Here is a 20,407-nt window from a genome sequence, read left to right as displayed (position 1 = left end):
TCCGAGCAAGGAATAATGTACATCCTGCAGCAGTGGGACACGTGCTACAGGGTGTAGATGCAAGTGCAGTGAAACAAATGCAAGGGTGCAACAGAAAAGAAAAAAACCCAACCCTGGGGCTTCAGACGATGCGGTCTATGCTGGATGTAATCATCAAGGTAAGGAAGACAGTAAGAAAAGGATATGCATGTTTAGTTGGGTTGCAAAGGATTCGCATGGGCAATGCAATAGCCAGGATAAAGTTACTGATGGAGGGGAAGTTGCGACGTCAGTAGCATTCCCATTCGCAGAATACACACCATCGCGCAACGCGGTCGGCGAGAACCAACCCCCGCCAGATACCTCGTTCCCCAATCTTGATGACTGTCTCCCACACGCTGCCATCCGCCGTGGCGTCCGTGGCGGAATCGGCCAGGCTGTTGGAGCTGATCATGTGGTCGGCTTTGCGCGTCAAGCGCAGGATCTTGCCCGAGGGAGACTGGATGGCCAGCTTGGCCGGCTTCTCCCGCCCGGACAGCGAGCGACCGGAGGAGATGGCCGAGGTGGAGGCCGAGAACTCGTTCGAGACGGCGGAGACCGACGATCCTCCCGCGGAGCTGGACACCATGCTCAAGGCACTGGCCGGCCGCGAGTAGACGGACGGCGACACACGACCACCACTGACCCCGAGATCGCTGCCGCCCGGTTGGTAGGGGGACGAAGCGGGGTGCTGGCGCACGGCAAACACAAAGGTGTTGCTCACGGCCAGCTTGGCGCACTGCGGCTGGATGATGTATAGATCGTGCCGTTGGGCATGAGGGGTCGGATGGCGTAGCACGAAGTCGTAGGGCGGATTGTCTCCCGTGTGAATGATAGGAAGGGCAAGAGCCAAGGGATGGGGGATGTCTCGGCTGGAGTGCATGAGCCCCTTCTTGCCTGCATAGATCTTGACCATGCCTTGTCCCTCATCGCCCGGTAAGACCGCCTTGACGGTGATCCGTTTCTGTCCATTAATCCAGTCAGGCTGGACGAGAGCCCGTTTGCGCACCGTCTCTCCGTTCTCGAAGCAATCGCCATCCGCATCGCAGGCGAAACCGGGCGCTTCGACTTCGGCTGCGCATTCGACGTCTGCGGGAACGAGAAGACGGATCTGCATGACCTCTAGTCCCTCGATCCGGACCACGCTGGTATCATAGTCTGGGAACTGCATGTTTAGCTTGAAGTACGGCGGGCAGGCGGCTGGAAGAGCCATCAGGACATCGGGCGAGATGGGTGGGCAGATGTGCTGCTCATGGGGTGAGAGCGGAAGGTGGGTGTAACAGATCTCTAGAGGACGCGCTAGGAAGTACCAACTCTCGGCCACGGAAGTGTTGTTGGTGACGAATAGATTCCTTTGCGGGTTGGTAGGACTGGCTAGAGAACAATCCATGATGCGCCATTCACCATCCACGAGGACTGAGTTCCACCAATGGTTCGCGCGTGCAACGCCGTCGTATTCGTGCAATTCGCCCGGGGTTTTCAAGAAGCCTCGGATGACTTCAGCATGAAGACCAACGGCGGCACACATCTCCTTGACCAAAAACGCAACCTCTTGAGGGCTTCCCCGTTTCGTCTGTAGTACACGTTTCAGGTCGATCCCAATTTCTTCAACCGGCTCGTCCCAAGCAATCTTCTCGCTAACCCAGGTGAAGATAGCCCGCAACCGTTGAATATCACTCTTGTACGGACGACACACATACCCATGAGCAAGGCTGGCCGGATTCGTCATTGGTGGCAGACTGTTGACGAAGCGGGCGCTCTTGTCGACCAGACTGAGATTGAAGGAGCCAAAATTGTTAGGTTCGCTGATGGGCAACCCGTCAATGCTTTCGTCACCTTCCGCGGTCTCGTTGAGTTCCTCCACCGCGTAGATGACTGGGTGGTCCATCATTTGGCATCGCTCCGCTCTCTCAACCCGCTCATTGTGACTCGGAGAGCTGGCGCGGTTGACATCACGCCGCACCTGCACCCAATCTATGGCAGAGGCACTTCCTGCATCCCGAGCCGAGTCCCGGCTAGATTGCAAGGCACGGATCGGCGAGATCCCTCGTCCTTTAGAGGGGGAGAAAGTACCACCGCTCTGACCAACCGCAATGCTACTCCGAGCGTTAGCTGCTCCCGTCTTCGCCGACTCGAAGATTTTCTTGAAGAATCCCGGTTTCTTGGCCTTTGGAGTAGATAGACCCCCAAGCACCCCTGCGGTCTCTTCCGGTGCAGCTTGAGCAGCAGACCATGGAATGGCGGAAGACGCGCCCTGTCGAGAGGTATTGTGGCTCGAATGATATGATATCCCTGTGAGTGGCGTCTCAGGTCTAGATACCCGAGATACATCGCTGAACCCTCGAGAGCGGAACGTATCAGTCGCTGTGTTTGGTCGTTCAGCTGGCGTCATTCTCCTAGCGTAGCTTCCGGCACTTGTTGCGCTAAATCCACCAGCTGATGGACCGCTCATCACACTGAAATTGGTTCGCTCGGTACTGGCTGTGAGACTGGTGCTGATGCTTTGCACCCCGCTCGAGGAAGTCGTGGTGCTCGACTTATTTGTGTAGCTGCGATTGAGTAGATCCTCACGGAGGTCCTGTCCTGATCGTCGTCCTCGAAGATATGGATACTGTGCCGGAATCGAGTTATGTCGGCCATGGTACGGGACGCCTCTTGGAGGAGGCGGTGGAGGCTCTTCGTCCTCCTCTGGCTGAATCTCCTCCGAGCCCTGTCGATTCTGTTCCTGCATCTGACGGAGGCGGCTCTCCATTCTTTGTACGTAATTGTTCAGCTGCGGAGGGCCATCCGGATAGGGGTCATGCGTCCAAACGCTGTTCCTATGTTTCTGGCTCCCAGGTTGTTGATATTCCTTGTACCCGTCGAATCCCATCGATGTTACGGGTCGGTTGGAAGTTCGCAAGGGTCGACTCTGATTCAATCCTTCGTAGGCATCTGGTGACCAGGGGTTATTGAACAGTGGCTGTGTCTGTGGCTGTGGGGATGGTGATTGCGTGCTTCGAGACAGCCCCATATCCTCCAGTGAAGTCATAACGTCCTCCATTGCATCACGGAGAGGAGAGGGCGTAAGGCCGCGGCCCTCAGAATGGGCAGCAGGCGATGGTGTCCTGGGCATGGTAGCATAACGGTCGTTCATATCCAACCGCGATGGGACAAGAGGCCCAGGAGATGGCTGTCGATGTACTGCCACGCGATGCGGAGGCGGGGGCGGAGGCGGAGATTCTTCCCGTTCTTGCAGCTGTAAGGGCGAGATCTCTCGGGAAGATCGCCCGGGTATTGCTATACCGTGCCGATCGGGATATGGCGAGGGCGTGTAGTCGTAGTCGGCGGGGATATGGGGAGACGCGGCATGAGATGGAGGAGTGGGATGCATTGTCGTTCGCACAGGAGGGATCAGTGGCATGTGAAGCTCGGGGTTATCAGACGGGTAAGGCGATACAGCTCGAGACGGGGGCCTGTTGCGGGGACTATCGGAAGGATACGGTGATACTGCTCGAGACGGGGGTCTCATGCGCGGGTTATATGGTGCCGGAGCGCTCGATGACAGGAGCGGATCAGGCTCAGCTGGAGGACGAGGTGACGCAGCGCGCGATGGAGGCCGCGACCGCGAGGGCGGCCTCGATACAGAGCTCCGGTGCTTGACTGCGGTAGTTGGCGTTCGCAATGGTTTTACCTTTCCAGAAAGGCTGCCATCCCGGGGTGGCGTTTGTGGAATAGAGCTTGCCATCACGGGGGAAGACGACATGCCGCCACGAGACAACTCGCCCGTGGGCGCAAGAGCTTCCCTATGGGCCTGAAATGGTTTCCGGAAAACGGTCTTCGTCTTCTTCGGCGCCGAAGTAGGGTTCGTTATCGGAGAGACCGTTGCGGAAATCATGGGGCTTGTCGACCTAGTCACAGGTACAAAGTCCTCCCCAAGGACCTCGACGAAGTTGGATGGGAACAGACCCATCATGCGCCTGTCGCGCCGTAATCGACCCATCCACCATTGTCCATCTCCTGCGTTCAAACATTCGATAAGATCACCTTCCACAAACCCCAGATCACGTTTTGTCTCGCCTCCCCACGAGTATATGGCTCGACACCAGCATGGAAACCGGGCGGGGAGTTGGGGAGCGGCGGGCGCCATTGCGACTGCGGTTCCCCACGAACCTCCGACTGTATCGTGGCAGCGACCGGTATAGTGCGAGTCAATTAAAGATTAACTTAGGCTTGTTATCACGTCAATGGACAAGAATATTCCTGGAGTGAATGAAATGGAACCGGAAAATACAAGGCAACGAGACGAGTCTAGTCCGAGGCGCGCTGTGGGTCAATCAAGCAACGATAACGAGAACATCAAGAACAATGAGGTGGAGCTGCAAACCCAAGCATGGTAGACTGCAAGCCGGTGAGATGGAATGATGTATCAGATTCCAGGGGCGGTGGGCTATAGGAATGCGACGGGGAAAGAGACTGCTCTCATGCAGCAGTACTGGGGAAGCAGGGCGCCTCGGTCATAACAGGGAGGGAGAAAGACCGAGGACACGGCGCGGGCGAGAAAGGGTGTGGGGAGGGGAAGATGGGATGAATGCAAAAGAGCGAGTAGGAGAAGACGAAATTCAAAGACGAGCAGGAGTAATAGATAGCGAGAGTGAATAGCGACAGAGGATCTCGACACGACGGAGGGAGAGAGGATCGATTGAGAGAGAGGGTGAGTGAGAGAGAGAGAGAGAGAGGGACGACGGGAGCTGAAGTGAACGGTGAGGCCCGATCGATGTTTTGGTGTTTACGTGGGCACCCGATCGGGCTTAGTGGGTGGCTTATCGATAAGCTTATTGCGCACTGTCCCCGTGGTTCAATTCGCCGCCGTCGGTTTCATTCATTCGTCTCCAGCTTCTCTTTCGTCTCTGGTTCCCCTGATTGCTGTTTGACGCCTTATCTACGATCCATGGTTCCTTTCTCCTGCTCCACTAAGCTTGTTTAAAACCAAAAAAACACCATCAGGGGTCCAGACTTTCAATACAGCCTAAGAGAAGCAAGCACCGCGTCGTTGCTTTCGAAACTCGTACCACAAACACTGAACCCTGCAAATAATTACATTATCAGACAGACTGCTGATGAAAACTGGAACAAAGGCTGGAAAACAACCCATTATCAAGCGTTTGTCCTGCCCTAGCCGAAGATGACGCGCAACGAGTCCTTGTGCGCTACCTTGATCGGTGGTTGTTGCAAACCCATATCTGAAGCAAATTGCTCAACAGCCACTGAGCTCATGTGCTAAACGTTGTGCATGCCTGACTAGGCAGGAATGCTGCCAATGCTGTTCAATTTGCGGGCGCAAATCAAGCACAAGGGAGCCTCTCTAACAAGCACGTCATGAGACAAGCCTTGAAACTTGGAGGGTAGTCTTATGATCGTTCTATGTTCCCTCTCACTGATGCTTTAGCTTTGGCCTCGTTGTCAAGGGCAGTTCGTGAAAATCCAGTTTGGCCATCGATACTACTAGGGTCTTCCAGAATGTTGACTATATATCCCTGTGTCCGATCTGCTGTCGTGACCAATTTAGCCTTCATCACAAGAAGGACATTATATGTTTCTATGCTTCGCAGTCACGACCCGACCCTACCAGGAAGCAATCGGCTCTATACAGCTGTAACAATGCGGAGCCGTTAATGTTAATCAAGTTTGATTAGAGAGGAGCTCTAGATTCCCATGGCCTGAGTCTGGAGGCCAAATTCAGGGCGGATTTCTGATGTCTAGTAGATGGACCGGCACCTCTCATTTGGCACTTTGGTATCGGGCCCACTGCAGTACGATGTAGCGACCAGAGAACCGGACCTCTTCATCAGGACCGACAAGGTACAGCGGAGATGTTATAGTGATGTGTCATTTATACAGCTCAATTTGGTATGTGGCGCATTAGTGCTGTCAATTGATAGTGTTGCTTGATGTGAGCTGTCACACAGAGATTTTGATCTTATCTGTGACACAGTAACATTGGTCACTTCAGGAGGGTTGTGTTTGACCCTACCTTAAATTGAAAATGCTGCCGTTCTCCTTGAATCAAAAGCAGGTTGTTTACGACATCAGTTGGGCAATAATTTGCGAAGGCGAGTCCATGATGCCCGCTTAATGAAAGTTTTACTAGGTGCGCAGAACGGTATACCTAACCAATAGAGCCTTCCTTGATCAGAAACAGAATGATCCTTAACAAACGACTACCCCGTCATTGCAGATGTGGAGGTCCAAAGAAGTCGACAGGACCAAAGTAGGTGGTAGCTACCGGTGTCGATTACCTCTTTCTAAGATATTGCCCATCTTCTCTCTCGTGGTTCAAAGACCATCATACTTGGCAACCAGGACAAATTGAGCTATAAGTACCCCGGATATCAAGTCCAGCAGCTTTCCAGGAAGGTAACTTTCTGAGGAATCCTACAATGGCATATCCAATCTATCCGGCCACTGACGGGAGGAGAAACTCGGGTGCCTAGGGGTGGGAATACCTTCTCACTGTCAGCAAGAATGGTATTTCCCATGAGCTGCTGATGACTATGTCACGTACTCATCGAGGAAGAATTGCGCGCTGAGCATGGCTTGGTCGATATGAACCGTCATACTATGACAACGACAGCCCAGAGATTGCTTACTCCACGACAAGCAATTTGTTCTATGGGTTATCTCATTGTGGCTGTCTGGGCCAAGCTCATGACGGGCGGGTTATTTGATAGTGTAATCATGATTCGAGCTTGGTTCTGGTCATGACATCAACAAGCCTTGCTAGTGACATTCTACGCCCCTGATTCAGTTCATCGATCGATCATATATTTTGGCGGTGTCAACAAAGCAAGGCTGGTAAGCTCACCGTCAAGGCACGCACCCTGAGGTTTTAGGCATGTTTCCCGGTAAACTCCACAGATTCCGCCAAGCCAGAAATCTTACGGCCTGTGCCGTGGAATTTTGTGTCTCATGCTCCATGAGGAAGTAAAGCGAGGGGACTCGGGAGGAAAGGAGAGGAGAGGAGAGGAGTAGGAAAAAAGAGGAGAGGAGCGGACAAGAGGAGAAGGTAGTAAGTTAGTGATTGCGGTGTCCAAACAACCGAAAGAAGACATTGACACGTGATCGTATGCAAACTCCACGGGTTGATCGTCGCCAAATACGGTTTCAACGACTTTCCTCTGTCGGAATATACTTGCTTCGTCTTTCTTTGTCTTTCTTTACCCCCCCCCCGCGCGAAGCCCACCCATCCATGGCCACGATGCGATCACTGGACAATGAAGTTTACTGCAGCACCTTGTACCAAATACTTGGCTGCCTACGCTGGTTACCCATCCATAGAAGCCGTGGAAGCAGGGGTTAAGACAATGGTACCTCACCCCTTGACGATCATGCTGCAAGTGTGCTGGTGCAGGAAGCCCACATACACTTATTTCGAAGGCAATTTAGTAAGTCTAGAATTCTCTATACTTGGAAGTATGGAGTCCCCACCAACCCCTCGGATAGGGATACTATTCGACCCACAGTAACGGTGGCATCCGCTCACGGCTCCTCCTTCAGTTGTAAATGATATCGATATGGTGTTAGCCATGAGAGGAAAGGCGTACCATACAGAATTCGAGAACAATCCTGTCACTCGCTGCTGACCTCATGGTTTGCTGGATATGTGGCAATGCTACGCACTGGGGTCAACGCCATGGCATCAACGCTCAGATTTCGGCCCCCTAGATGCGCAGGGAATGCATCTTAACCAGTTCTGAACATGCCGCAGATGAGACACGCTCCCCCCACTCTGGGATGCTGGGTATTTCTATCTCTGTATAAAGCTTGCTGCCCTTCAACATGGGGCCAACAAGTGTGGTGATTTCAGGCTCAACAACCCAAATTCTGTTGGTGAAGAATACGCCGCTCCTAACAATGGAGGGCCCGTACCGTGTTTACCTCTTTGGAGATCAGACCAGCGACTTCGAATCAGGTCTGCGTCGTCTTATCCAAGCTAAAAACAATACCATTGTTCAATCTTTCTTCCAACAATCCTTTTACGCACTACGGCAGGAGATCTCGAAGCTGCCACCAGCCCAGCGCAAAATTTTCCCCCGATGCACAAGCCTTATAGATCTGCTCGCCAGATACCGTGAATCAGGACCGAGCCCCGTCCTCGAGAGCGCTTTTACATGTATTTATCAGCTGGGGTCTTTCATCAAGTAAGTATCATCGTTTCCAGTCCCACAGCGATCGCTCTAATATACCTCAAGTTACTATGGAGATTTGGGGAATGCGTACCCGTCAGAGGGCTGCCAGCTGGTTGGGCTGTGTACAGGGCTTCTCAGCTGTGCGGCTGTGAGTGCCTCGAGAAACGTTGGGGAGCTCCTGCCCGCCGCAGTGGAAGCAGTATTAGTTGCCCTGCGGCTCGGACTATGTGTCTTGCGTGTTCGAGAGCTTGTCGACTCTGAAGCAAGTGCCTCGCCATGGTCCCTTCTGGTTTCGGGACTGGGCGAGGAAAGCGCCTCTAGTTTGATCGAAGAGTATAGCATCAAAACTGTAAGAATAGCGGCTCTCAACGTCATCAAAGTACTGACCATTGCAGGCGATCCCCCCGTCGTCAAGGCCTTACATCAGCGCAGTGGGCTCCAATGGAGTCACAATCAGCGCGCCACCACTTGTCCTTGACGCATTCATCGAGAACGGTCTTGCAGGGAACTACAAACATACGAGAGTGCTGATCCACGGGCCTTACCATGCTCCGCATTTATACGACAGCAGAGACGTGGACCGGATTCTGGAATCATTCCCTGAAGAACGTCTTGGGCATTACACCACACATATCTCTGTGTTGTCCAGCAATACTGGCACACCCATCGGGGCCAGCAAGATCAAGGAGGTTCTGCAGGTCGCCATTGAAGAAATCTTATTGCGTCGACTCTGCTGGGATAAGGTCACAGAGTCATGCATCTCGATCGTTGAATCAGCAAACAGCCAGTCATGCCAGCTTATCCCTATCTCTACCAGTGCCACCCAAAGCCTTCACACTGCTTTCAAGAAGGCCGGAGTCGCGAATATCTCGCTTGAAACCGGAATCGGCGATGTATCTGCAACAGACAAGCCTAATTTGAGCGGAAAGACCGAATGCTCCAAAATAGCCATTATTGGTATGTCGGGTCGGTTTCCTGACTCCGAAAGTCCGGAGGCGTTCTGGGAAATTCTGCAGAAGGGCCTTGATGTGCACCGGAAGGTTCCTGCTGATCGCTGGGATGTTGAGGCGCATTATGACGAGACTGGTGCCAGACGAAACACGAGTAAAGTACAGTACGGTTGCTGGATCAAAGAACCTGGACTATTCGACCCACGGTTCTTTAACATGTCGCCAAGAGAAGCCCTTCAGGCTGACCCGGCTCAGCGGCTTGCGCTACTGACAGCCTACGAAGCTCTTGAGATGGCTGGTTTCATTCCCGATAGCTCCCCATCAACCCAAAGAGACCGTGTCGGAATCTTTTACGGGATGACCAGTGATGACTATCGTGAGATCAACAGCGGGCAAGATATTGATACCTACTTCATCCCGGGTGGCAATCGTGCCTTCACCCCTGGCCGGATCAATTATTACTTCAAGTTTAGTGGTCCCAGTGTCAGCGTCGATACAGCGTGCTCATCCAGTCTTGCAGCTATTCACGTGGCTTGCAATTCTATCTGGAGGAATGATTGTGACACCGCTATTGCGGGCGGTGTCAATATCTTGACCAACCCGGACAATCACGCTGGTTTGGATCGTGGGCATTTCCTGTCAACTAAGGGTAATTGCAACACGTTTGACGACGGCGCCGATGGATATTGCAGAGCCGATGGTGTTGGTACCATTGTGCTGAAACGACTTGAGGATGCAGAAGCAGATAAAGACCCAATCATCGGCATTATCAACGGGGCATACACCAACCACTCCGCCGAGTCGGTCTCTATCACCCGCCCCCACGTGGGAGCACAGGCATTCATCTTCAATAAACTGCTTAACGAAGCGAATGTCGACCCGAAAGATGTAAGCTACATTGAAATGCACGGTACAGGCACACAGGCAGGAGATGCGGTCGAGATGCAGTCTGTTCTCGATGTCTTTGCCCCTGACTATCGGCGTGGCCCGACGCAATCCCTTCACCTGGGCTCTGCAAAATCCAACATCGGACATGGAGAGTCCGCTTCCGGGGTAACAGCACTTGTCAAGGTCCTCATGATGATGAGAGAAAACCAGATCCCACCTCACTGCGGTATCAAGAACAAGATCAACCACAACTTCCCCACTGATTTCGCCAAGCGTAATGTTCATATTGCATTCCAGCCTACTCCCTGGAACCGGCCAGCTTCTGGAAAGCGCCGCGCGTTTGTTAATAATTTCTCTGCCGCTGGTGGCAACACCGCCCTCCTGATCGAAGATGGGCCGATCCCTGAGACGACTAGTCAGGACCCTCGATCATTTCACGTTGTTGCAGTCTCGGCTCGGTCCCAGAGTGCTTTGAAAAACAACGTCAACTCTCTAATCAAGTACCTGGACTCATACGCCAACTCATTCGGAGTTAAAGAGTCTGAGTTGGTTCCCAACGTGGCTTACACCACCACTGCTCGCAGGATTCACCACCCTTTCAGAATCACCGCTGTTGGCTCGACTTTGCAGAGTTTGCGTGAGTCTTTGCATGCTGCCGCCCAGCGCGACACATTTACCGCTGTCCCAGCGAAGACTCCCGGCATTGGCTTTGTCTTCACCGGTCAGGGAGCTCAATACACCGGAATGGGCAAAGAGCTTTATAATACTTGCTCTCCATTCCGGGACACAATTGAGCATTTTGATTGCATCGCACAGAGTCAAGGGTTGCCTTCGATTTTATCTCTTGTGGATGGTACGATTCCTGTCGAAGAGTTGAGCCCAGTGGTTGTGCAGGTAGGCACATGCTGCGTCCAGATGGCCCTGATCAGCTACTGGAGTTCTCTGGGTGTCAAACCGGCTTTCGTTCTTGGCCATAGTCTTGGCGACTATGCCGCCCTGAATGCTGCTGGAATTTTATCAACAAGTGACGCGATCTACCTATGTGGACGCCGAGCACAATTGCTCACCGAGAAATGCGAGGTTGGAACCCACTCCATGCTGGCAATCAGGGCTTCGCTTGCCGAGATCAAGCACTGCCTCAAGGATGATGCTCACACGATCGCCTGTGTCAATGCTCCGGCCGAGACTGTCATCAGTGGCCTTGCCTCGGACATCGAGGACTTGGCACAGAAATGCTCAACTGAGAACGTCAAGGCAACCAAACTACGGGTCCCGTACGCGTTCCACTCCCCGCAGGTTGATCCTATCTTGGACACATTCGAGGCTCTTGCCCAAGGTGTTACATTCCATAAACCCACAACTCCTTTCGTCTCGGCTCTCCTTGGTGAGGTCATCACAGAGGCTAATGCTCATGTTCTCGGAGCTAAGTACCTCAAGGACCATTGTCGGGGCACTGTCAACTTCCTTGGCGCTCTCGAAGCTATTAGGCACGCAAAATTAGCCGATGACAAGACGCTGTGGGTTGAACTGGGTTCTCACACAATCTGCTCGGGGATGATCAAGGCAACACTTGGGCCCCAGGTGACCACCATTGCGTCTCTTCGACGAGAGGAGGATACATGGAAGGTCCTTTCAAATAGCATGTCTGCATTGCACTTGGCGGGCATTGATCTGAACTGGAAGCAGTACCATCAAGACTTCAGCTCTTCTCATCAAGTATTGCGTCTCCCTGCCTACAACTGGGATCTCAAGAACTATTGGATCCCGTACACCAATAACTTCTGTCTGTCTAAGGGAGCGCCCGTTGCAGCCATTGAGACTGCACCAAAGTACGAATATCTCACCACTGCAGCCCAAAAGGTCATTGAGACTCGAAATGAGGGGGACACGTCCACAGTGGTCGTTGAGAATGACCTTGACCATCCGGAGCTTCGCCGCGTCATTCAAGGACACAAAGTGAACGGAGCCAATCTCTGCCCATCAGTAAGTGCTCGTTATGTTTGGATTCTCGTCTTACCACAGCTGCGCTAACCTCTGATACAGTCTCTCTATGCCGACATTGCTCAAACGCTCGCAGAGTACTTAATCAATAAGTATAAGCCTGATTTCAAGGACGTGGGTCTTGATGTGGCCGACGTGTCTGTTCCCAAAACACTTATAGCAAAAGGTGGCCAGCAACTTTTCAGAATTTCTGCAACGGCAACCTGGGCGGAGCAACGTGTGTCAATTCAGATTTACTCGGTCACCACGGAAGGAAAGAAGACCGCTGAACATGCAACATGCACGGTGAAATTCTTTGACTGTGCTGCTACACAGAAAGAGTGGAAGCGCATGTCCTATCTCATCAAGAGGAGCATTGACCGTCTGCATGAAATCGCAGAGAACGGAGAAGCGCATAGGCTTCAGAGGGGCATGGTGTACAAGCTCTTCGCTACCTTGGTTGACTACGATGACAACTTCAAATCTATCCGCGAAGTCATTCTAGACAGCGACAATCACGAAGCCACTGCAAGGGTCAAGTTTGAAGCTCCGGCGGGAGACTTCCATAGGAATCCGTTCTGGATCGACAGTTTTGGGCATTTGTCGGGTTTCATCATGAACGCGAGTGACGGCACCGACTCCAAGTCGCAAGTTTTCGTGAACCATGGCTGGGACTCGATGCGCTGTCTGAAGAAGTTCTCTAAAGACTCTACCTACAGGACCTACGTCAGAATGCAGCCCTGGCAGAACTCCATATGGGCTGGTGACGTCTATGTCTTCGAGGGCGACGACATCATCGCTGTTTACGGATCTGTTCAAGTAAGCCCTATTATCGTGCAGTCATATTTGCAGGAAGCTGACCAGATTTCAAACAGTTCCAAGCATTACCCCGTAAGATTCTCGATACTGTGCTTCCGCCCGCCGGAGCTGCCAAAGCCTCCGCCCCCGTTCGTCCTACTGCAAGTGTAATTCAAAAGCCCGTGCCTGCTGCAGGCAACAAGACCCGTGCTAAAGCGCCTACACCCACGAAATCACTCCTGAAGTCGAGTGGACCCAGCGTTATCGTGCGAGCACTCAGCATACTTGCAGCTGAAGTAGGCCTCTCCGAGTCCGAGATCTCGGACGACTTGGTCTTCGCCGACTATGGAGTGGACTCTTTGCTATCTCTCAATATCACCGGACGGTACCGTGAAGAGCTGAACCTTGATCTGGACTCGTCGGTTTTCATCGACCAGCCGACCGTCAAGGACTTCAAGCGATTGATAGCTCAGATCAGCCCTTCGGAAAGCAGCGACGGGTCAACCAGTGATCCAGAGTCGAGCTTCTCTTTCAATGATGGCTCGGACGAGTCGGGTCTTAGCTCCCCGGTAGTTGCCTCTCCTCCCAACGAAAAGGAGATGGTGATTGAAGTCGACCAGCATGCTACCATGAAGGAGATTCGGGCGATCATTGCTGATGAAATCGGTGTGGCTGAGGATGAGCTCAAGGCAGATGAGAATTTGGGTGAGATGGGAATGGATTCTCTTCTCTCCCTCAATGTCCTAGGCAGGATCCGTGAAACACTTGACATGGATCTCCCAGGCGAGTTCTTTATCGAGCATCAAACTCTCGAGGAGGTGGAGACTGCTCTCGACCTGAAGCCCAAGGCCGCGCCGATCCCGGAGCCTATAAGACTTCCGGAGGTGCTGCCGGCGATGAAGTCGAATATCAATGTGCGTGCTGCTCAACACCCACCGGCGACCTCGATTGTCCTACAGGGCAATCCCAAGACTGCTACGCAATCGTTGTTCCTGTTCCCTGATGGATCCGGCTCGGCCACATCTTACGCAACGATTCCCCGGGTTGGTCCCGACGTCTGTGTCTACGGGCTCAACTGCCCCTACATGAAGACGCCAGAAAACTTGAAGTTCCCTCTCCAAGAGCTTACATTCCCTTATCTTGCCGAGGTGCGCCGCAGACAGCCCAAGGGCCCTTACAACTTTGGCGGTTGGTCGGCCGGCGGCATTTGCGCCTACGATGCTGCCCGCTACCTGATTCTCGAAGAAGGCGAACGAGTTGACCGTCTCCTCCTTCTCGATAGCCCTTTCCCTATTGGACTGGAGAAGCTTCCGCCACGGCTGTATCGGTTCTTTGATTCGATCGGATTCTTCGGCGAAGGCAGATCCGCGCCTCCGGCCTGGCTCCTGCCTCATTTCCTGGCCTTTATCGATTCCCTGGATGCGTACCGCGCGGCACCGCTGCCGTTCGATGATCCTAAATGGGCCAGCAAGATGCCCAAAGTCTTCCTTATCTGGGCCAAGGATGGCGTCTGCAACAAGCCCAATGATCCACGTCCGGAACCCGCTGCCGACGGCAGCCCTGATCCGCGTGAAATGATTTGGCTGCTGAACAACCGTACCGACCTTGGACCCAACAAGTGGGACACGCTTGTGGGCCCGGGCAACGTTGGCGGCATCACGATCATGGAAGAAGCGAACCACTTCACCATGACCCTGGGCACGAAGGCCAAGGAGCTGTCGAACTTCATTGGCCATGCTTTGGCGAACTAGAATGACTGGATGCTTGCATTGTTTTGCAAATAATACCAATTGCTGTTGTTACCCTAGATAGTTTCGATATGTTTTGTTGTTTGTCACGATTTTATATTGGTTAGTCCTAATGGAAGTACATGATCTACCATACTTGTCTCGTCCTCGTTGATGACTCTTACTCTTGTAGGGTTGGGTTGTCCATGGTGTTGAAACAGCTGGAAGCAGACGAGGTTCCGTCCACGCTCCCTAGCGACTTAGTATTCGGATTGGTACAACCTTTGTAGGATATTATACTAAGCATCGCCTATCGCCTTTCCGTGTGTCGACAGCGCAAGAAGACAGTCGACAAAGCAGTCCGAACTTGTTACCTTCCTTCCTCCTCCTATATCCCGCCCTTTCCCACCTTAATCCAAGTCAAACCGTACAGCACAGTACAAGGCTAAATCACCGGTGCATCAAGTGAGCCCATCACAACCCATAGCACAGCCCCAGACCCCCTTCTTTCCAATAGTAAGATCCGATACAACACGACACAGAACCCAAACACGAATCTCAACGCCCCAAGCCGGGCCGGAGACGAACCCTTTACTTACTGACACTGACACTGACACTGACATCCCAGCTAGCTAGGTAGCTAGCTAGCTAGATAAATGGGGTGTATCGTGCTGTCCTGTCCTGTCCTGTCCTGTCCCGTTTCCTGACTGACTACCCTACTGGTTTGGGGTTCGAGGATCTCTGTGCGCCTCTGTTACCGTGCAGATATCTACGGTTCAGTTTTTCTACGAAGAGAACACACAACACATCTCCCAGATCGAAATTGAATCTAAATTGGGTGGGTGGTCTGGACTAGCTATGCACTAGCAATTAGATTTGGGGGGTGGGGGGCGCGGTGGGATGGGATGGTGATTAGATTGATAGATGGATCTATGGTTTTGGGATTGGAGTCTTGGAGTCTTGGATTCGTGGAGTCACGGTGTGAGGGGTAGATGGAAGATGGTGGATAGATAGATAGATGGATAGATGGGTTGCGTACATTGTGCTCGCTTTGGGTTTGGGTTTGCCCTTTGGGCGGTGGTGATGTATAGGGTTTTGAGATGGAGGGATTGAAGGTGCGGTGCCCGGAGGGTATGCTTGAGTGGAAGATTGAGTTGAGGGGACTTGGACTTGACTTGGACTATGCAAGGGTGTCGCTATGAGGGGGACTGAGGAAGGGATATCAGGATGAATCAAGGAAAGATATAAGTACGGGTAAAGGGGGGGGGGGGGGGGGCAGCTGGGTTAGGTGGTAGTGCAGCTTGCATAGTGCATGCATGTATACATCCATAAAAGGTTGGCTGGAGGGGTTGGGGTTGGGATGTGGAGGGGAGGTTGGCGGTGTGTGAGGAAGGGTGAAAAGTGTTCTCCGGAAAGGGTTGATTCGTAGCCCCCCGATCTATCTTTGCAGAGCAGCTGGACTAGAACGTCATCTCCGAGCTGAAGCGTAGCGCACTGCCCCGCCCCGTGCTCAGAGACGAGCCATTCCCGCCATGGTTGTTGATGCCCGGGCTGGTGGGTCGGCTGGCCGTCCATTTGGGACTGCGCGGCTGGGTACTCGTCGAGCGAGTCGAGGGCCGGTTCTTGCGGATCTCACGCAGCTCCTCTTCCTTCCGGCGTAGGAGGTCCTCGCGCGAGGCGAGCGCGGCCTCCAGCTCCAGGGTGCGGGCCAGGTGGCGGGCCTCGTCGTGCTGGAGGTTGAGCTCGCGGAGCCGGCTGGCGTCGCCGGCCACCTTGCGCTTGAGGGTCTCGTTCTCGTCGCGCAGCTGGCGGTTCTCGTTGCTGGACTGCGCCGCGACGTTCGACGCGGTCTGGTACTGCTCGCGCGTGTACTCGGTCTGCTTGGCCTCGTAGTCCGCCTTGCGCTCCAGCCCGCTGTTCTCCTTGGTCAGGCGGCGGATCTCCTCGCGCGCGGTCTCCAGCTCCGCGGCCATGCTGCCGGCATCGCTCTTCAGAGCCGCGCGCGCCTGCTCGAGCTCGTGGCGCAGCTGCGTGCGCTCGTCTTTGATCTTAGTCAGCTCCTCTTTGCTCTTCTCGCTGCGCTGCTCGGCCAGCGTCTTGGCTTCGACGAGCTTGTCCCTCTCGCGGCGCAGCTTGTGGAAGTCCCTGGTGCGCGTCTCGTAGCGGTGCTGCAGTTGCTCCAGGACATGGTCGCGTTCTTGCAGGCGGGCCTGGGTTTCAGCGAGCGTCTTCTGGAGTCTTTGGACTTCGTTCGCATGCGAACTGCGGAACTGAACGAGGTTGCTCTCCAGTGATCTGAGCTCGCCGTCGAGGGTCTGGCTGGGGAATTTGGTCGACTCGGTGAGTTGGCTGGCATCTTGCGGTTCCTCTATCCTGGGCCGCTTGGCGGTTTGCTCGCTGGAGTCTTCCGTCTGTGTGATCTCTGTTTTAGGTCCGGGGAACTTGCGTCCGGGTGAGCGGGAACTTACGAATGCGCGTTTCTGCAGGAGAGGCGTGGCCATGGGAGAAAACTCAACATCCGGTCGGCTTGGTGGCTCCTCAGGCACGGGTTGCAGTGCTTCCAGATCCACAATGTGCAGAGGCTCAATGTCCGGTAGCGACCAGTGCGCGTTGAGGTTGTCGGACGACAGATACGAGACAAGCTCTTCTGCGTCTTCAGATACCCCAAGCGCATCGTCTTGGAGGTCGCCTACCGAGTTCTTCAGACGCGTGGTGTATTGCAACAACAGATGCACACGCTGGAGCTCGGGTAAGTTGGAGAAGCAAAGCTCGATGTGTTCGCTGGAATTGGACACGATCAGGCGGACGACGGGAAGCAGATGCCCGTGGCGAGCGAATGTGGTCCGCATGTGTTCCACCGAGGGGATCTTGGTGTTGAATGAGGAGTCTAGGGCGATGATTGCAGAAGGGGCTTTGTAGGTCTCCACGATGCCGTCATTGCGAGTTGACTGAACCCCAAAGCTCAGCGAGCCCTTGGCCAGAGACACTTCGACATTCGTGCCAGGACCCATCTCCTCGCGCGGGCGGGTATATGCGAGGCCTTTGCCCAGCAGGAATCGCTCGACCACGTTTTGGGTCTTTTCGCCATTCACCATGATGACCAAGTGTATGTCGCGATCACTTGTAGACCCCACGAGGTAGGAGAGAAGCAGGAACTTGGCACTCGAGTACTCCGCCCATGAGGCCTCTTGCCGCAGGTCCGCCTGCGAGTCGTTGAGATGTTTGGTGACGTTCAAGTCTGGATGGGTGGCGACATTGCTCAGACACTCCAACACCTCTTTTATTTTGGGCAGTAGACGCACGCGCTGTGGGATGGTCAGTTTCTACAAGGCTCAGGTGGGGGCTGCTTCATAGTACCTGGTCTGCTTGTGTGCTAGTGCCATTGATGAATTCCTGGATGGAATCACTCTCGCTGGTAAGGACTCGCTCGTAATCATCCTTGACCCTCGAGTCCATAGGGAGCGAGATGGCAAATTCCGATGGACCAAGCAGAACAGATCCTGGAATCGACTCCTCGGTATGGTCGACTGATAACGCATGCGGCTGAATAGTCTGTACATCGTGGTGTAGATCGTGGTGTAGATCGTGGTGTATATCGTGGAGTTGAGTGGGATCCATGTGTGCAGGTTCCAGGGGTGGCGAGGGGATGACAGGCGGGGGTTCCACGGGAGAATGATGTTCAGGATGAGAGGCCGAGGGTTTGTCGATCCTCACGCTGAGTGGGGCGGCGGATTCGGGCAAAGCGACAGGCGATGGTTCGATGTCGCCAGCCTCACCCACCGAAGATGGCGTGGCGCTTGGCTCCGGGGGTACCGCATTCTGCGCTCGCAGCTGGGCATATGCATTCCGGAGCTTCTCCCTCGGAGTGCTCCCTTCGAATTGGCTGTATTTTTCCATCGTCTCCGCCAGAGACATACCTTTTTTGTCCTGACCATCCATCTTCACAGATGATCCCCGTGTGTTTGTCACGGAGGCGAATTCGCAGCTTGGCTTACTGGCAGACAAGACCTTCGTAGCTTGCGAAACACGCGCCGTGACTGACTCCGGTATAGAACCTAAGCGACCAGCGCTATTGCTACCTGTCCAACGGTTAGCCAGTATAGAATAGACTAGATTCATGACTATCACCTTGCGACAGATAATGAAGTGATGAAAACTGCTGCGAGACCGGCGTACTTGCGCTTAGAGGGTTCTTGGCAGAGATTACTGAATACTGCGAGCTTGCGCTATTAAATGTGGGAGCTGAACGCGCCGTTTGACTCTCGGATTTACTGAATGGGCCAAATGGCGTCTCCGGTATTTCATCCACGGCGCTCGCGTGGTTGCTTGTTACCCGATCCACCGGCCGCTGGGATCCAGAAGAGCCGACAGTGTTGCCTTGATAGAGTCCCGCGCGCAGGACAGTACTCACAACACTAACGCTTTCCCACGTGTGACAGTTGGCGGCAGGGGTCACCGTTCGCGAATGTTCTACGGATCGAGCGTCTGGAGACTCGCCGGGCAGGCGGAGTTCGGTGGGGACGGGTGTTGCGGGCACTTCCTGAAAGACCTGCAACTGGCGTTCGCGGAATGAAGGTCGCGGCGTGTTTTCGGACGGCGCCGAACAATGTGTGTTCGAATGGCTTGTTGAAGCCGAGCCGTACGCCTCAGTGGTCTGCAACTCTGGTGTACCGTCGAAGGGGACAAACAAAGGCGAACCCGGGTCGTTGTTTGTGTGCTCCGGAGAGGGTGCGGAAGCAACAGGGTCGGTAACCAGCTGCTCCGCGCTGTGCGTCTGTGAGCGGGAGGAAGACAACTGCGTCGGTGGAGTATTACTCGGATGTGTGCCTTCACTCTGAGCGCAACTCTTCTGTTTCTTCGTCCTTTCCCAGGTCTCAACAGCAATTGCGTTGGCGTGCTCCTTTGGTTCCTAATCACACATTCAAGCAGTTAGAACAGGGCCTTATCACAGAGAGATCGTATGTATATATTTACCCAAGTGGGCTCCCAAGGTCCTTCCCAATCGATCAGGTATTGAGACTCCGTCTCGTCGAGTATACAGTTGATATAGTATTCGTCGTCGTCCAGGGGATTACTTTCGTCGTCCGAGTCGTCCGAGTCGTCGCTCGACACGATAGTATAGTTCTCCTTCCAGCGTTTCTTGCGTGATATATTGGTGTGGTTGTTGTCTTGGTGAGGGGACAGTTTGCGCTTGCGCCACATTATGCGCGGACTGGAAGCATGGCCGAGGTGGGATAATCCATGGTGGTGTGACAGTGGAACAATAAAACGCTGGGAGTTTAAAAAAGGAGTGCGGCGGAGATAGTCCGAGAGGTGTTAAGTCCGAAGTAGCGACGGTGATTGCAAGTAGAAGACTGCGCTCTTTAGGGGGGGAGGAGTCTATAAGGGGTCTGTAGGCGGGCTTCGGGGAGGGTTGAAAGGCAGTGAAAGTGAATGAAAGTGGTGGTTGATGAGGAGGTCGACGGGAAACAACGTGGGCGATCCCCGGCACGTGATGGTCCTTATCAGTCGGTCATCCGGAGCTTGGAGAGAAGGCCCCGGGGTTGCTACCGATTAAGGATCGGTTGATTGGGATTGATTTCTTTCTTGAAGCTGTGGAGTCGCTTGTGTCTTAGCTTTTGTTAGCCTCGAGACGGTTTCACAAGATTCTGCGCTCCCCCCGTTGGAATTGACGGTTGACCAGACAGGGATGCCCGCGGAACGGCCGGTGATGCTCCTCGGGTATAGTCATTTAGGGCTAAGGACGAAGGGAACAAGCAGAGTCAGCCTCCATAAGCCGGGGATAAGCAGAGTATTACAATGTTGGAATCGCTCAGAAGGTTCTTCAATTGTCTGTGTCGGTTCGTTCATAGCCTTTCTACTTGTCTCGGTAAAAGAG

The 20,407-nt window shown here is 53.7% G+C and overlaps 3 protein-coding genes across 3 annotated transcripts; 1 reads left to right on the top strand and 2 right to left on the bottom strand.

The window, feature by feature from the left end:
- Nucleotides 1-268: 268 nt before the first annotated feature.
- Nucleotides 269-4,147, bottom strand: BO95DRAFT_356847 (putative SH3 domain protein (Cyk3); the record flags this gene model as incomplete). Its single annotated transcript, XM_025582325.1, has 2 exons — nucleotides 269-3,427; nucleotides 3,509-4,147. 2 exons carry the CDS (start codon nucleotides 4,145-4,147, stop codon nucleotides 269-271), a joined length of 3,798 nt encoding a protein of 1,265 aa, XP_025444984.1.
- Nucleotides 4,148-7,911: 3,764 nt separating this feature from the next.
- On the top strand, nucleotides 7,912-14,553 carry pksP (polyketide synthase alb1; the record flags this gene model as incomplete). Its single annotated transcript, XM_025582313.1, has 5 exons — nucleotides 7,912-8,198; nucleotides 8,250-8,535; nucleotides 8,582-12,007; nucleotides 12,068-12,823; nucleotides 12,880-14,553. 5 exons carry the CDS (start codon nucleotides 7,912-7,914, stop codon nucleotides 14,551-14,553), a joined length of 6,429 nt encoding a protein of 2,142 aa, XP_025444983.1.
- Nucleotides 14,554-15,989: 1,436 nt separating this feature from the next.
- On the bottom strand, nucleotides 15,990-19,731 carry BO95DRAFT_461052 (uncharacterized protein; the record flags this gene model as incomplete). The annotated part of the gene is made up of 4 exons (XM_025588795.1): nucleotides 15,990-17,834; nucleotides 17,887-18,608; nucleotides 18,658-19,438; nucleotides 19,504-19,731. The coding sequence occupies 4 exons, from the start codon at nucleotides 19,729-19,731 to the stop codon at nucleotides 15,990-15,992; spliced, it is 3,576 nt and encodes a 1,191-aa protein (XP_025444982.1).
- Nucleotides 19,732-20,407: the final 676 nt, after the last annotated feature.

Source organism: Aspergillus brunneoviolaceus (assembly GCF_003184695.1).
Source record: "Aspergillus brunneoviolaceus CBS 621.78 unplaced genomic scaffold BO95scaffold_14, whole genome shotgun sequence".
NCBI lineage: Eukaryota > Fungi > Ascomycota > Eurotiomycetes > Eurotiales > Aspergillaceae > Aspergillus > Aspergillus brunneoviolaceus.
The sequence above is the reverse complement of the archived record's forward strand: the minus strand, read 5'-3'. Positions and strand labels throughout refer to the sequence as shown.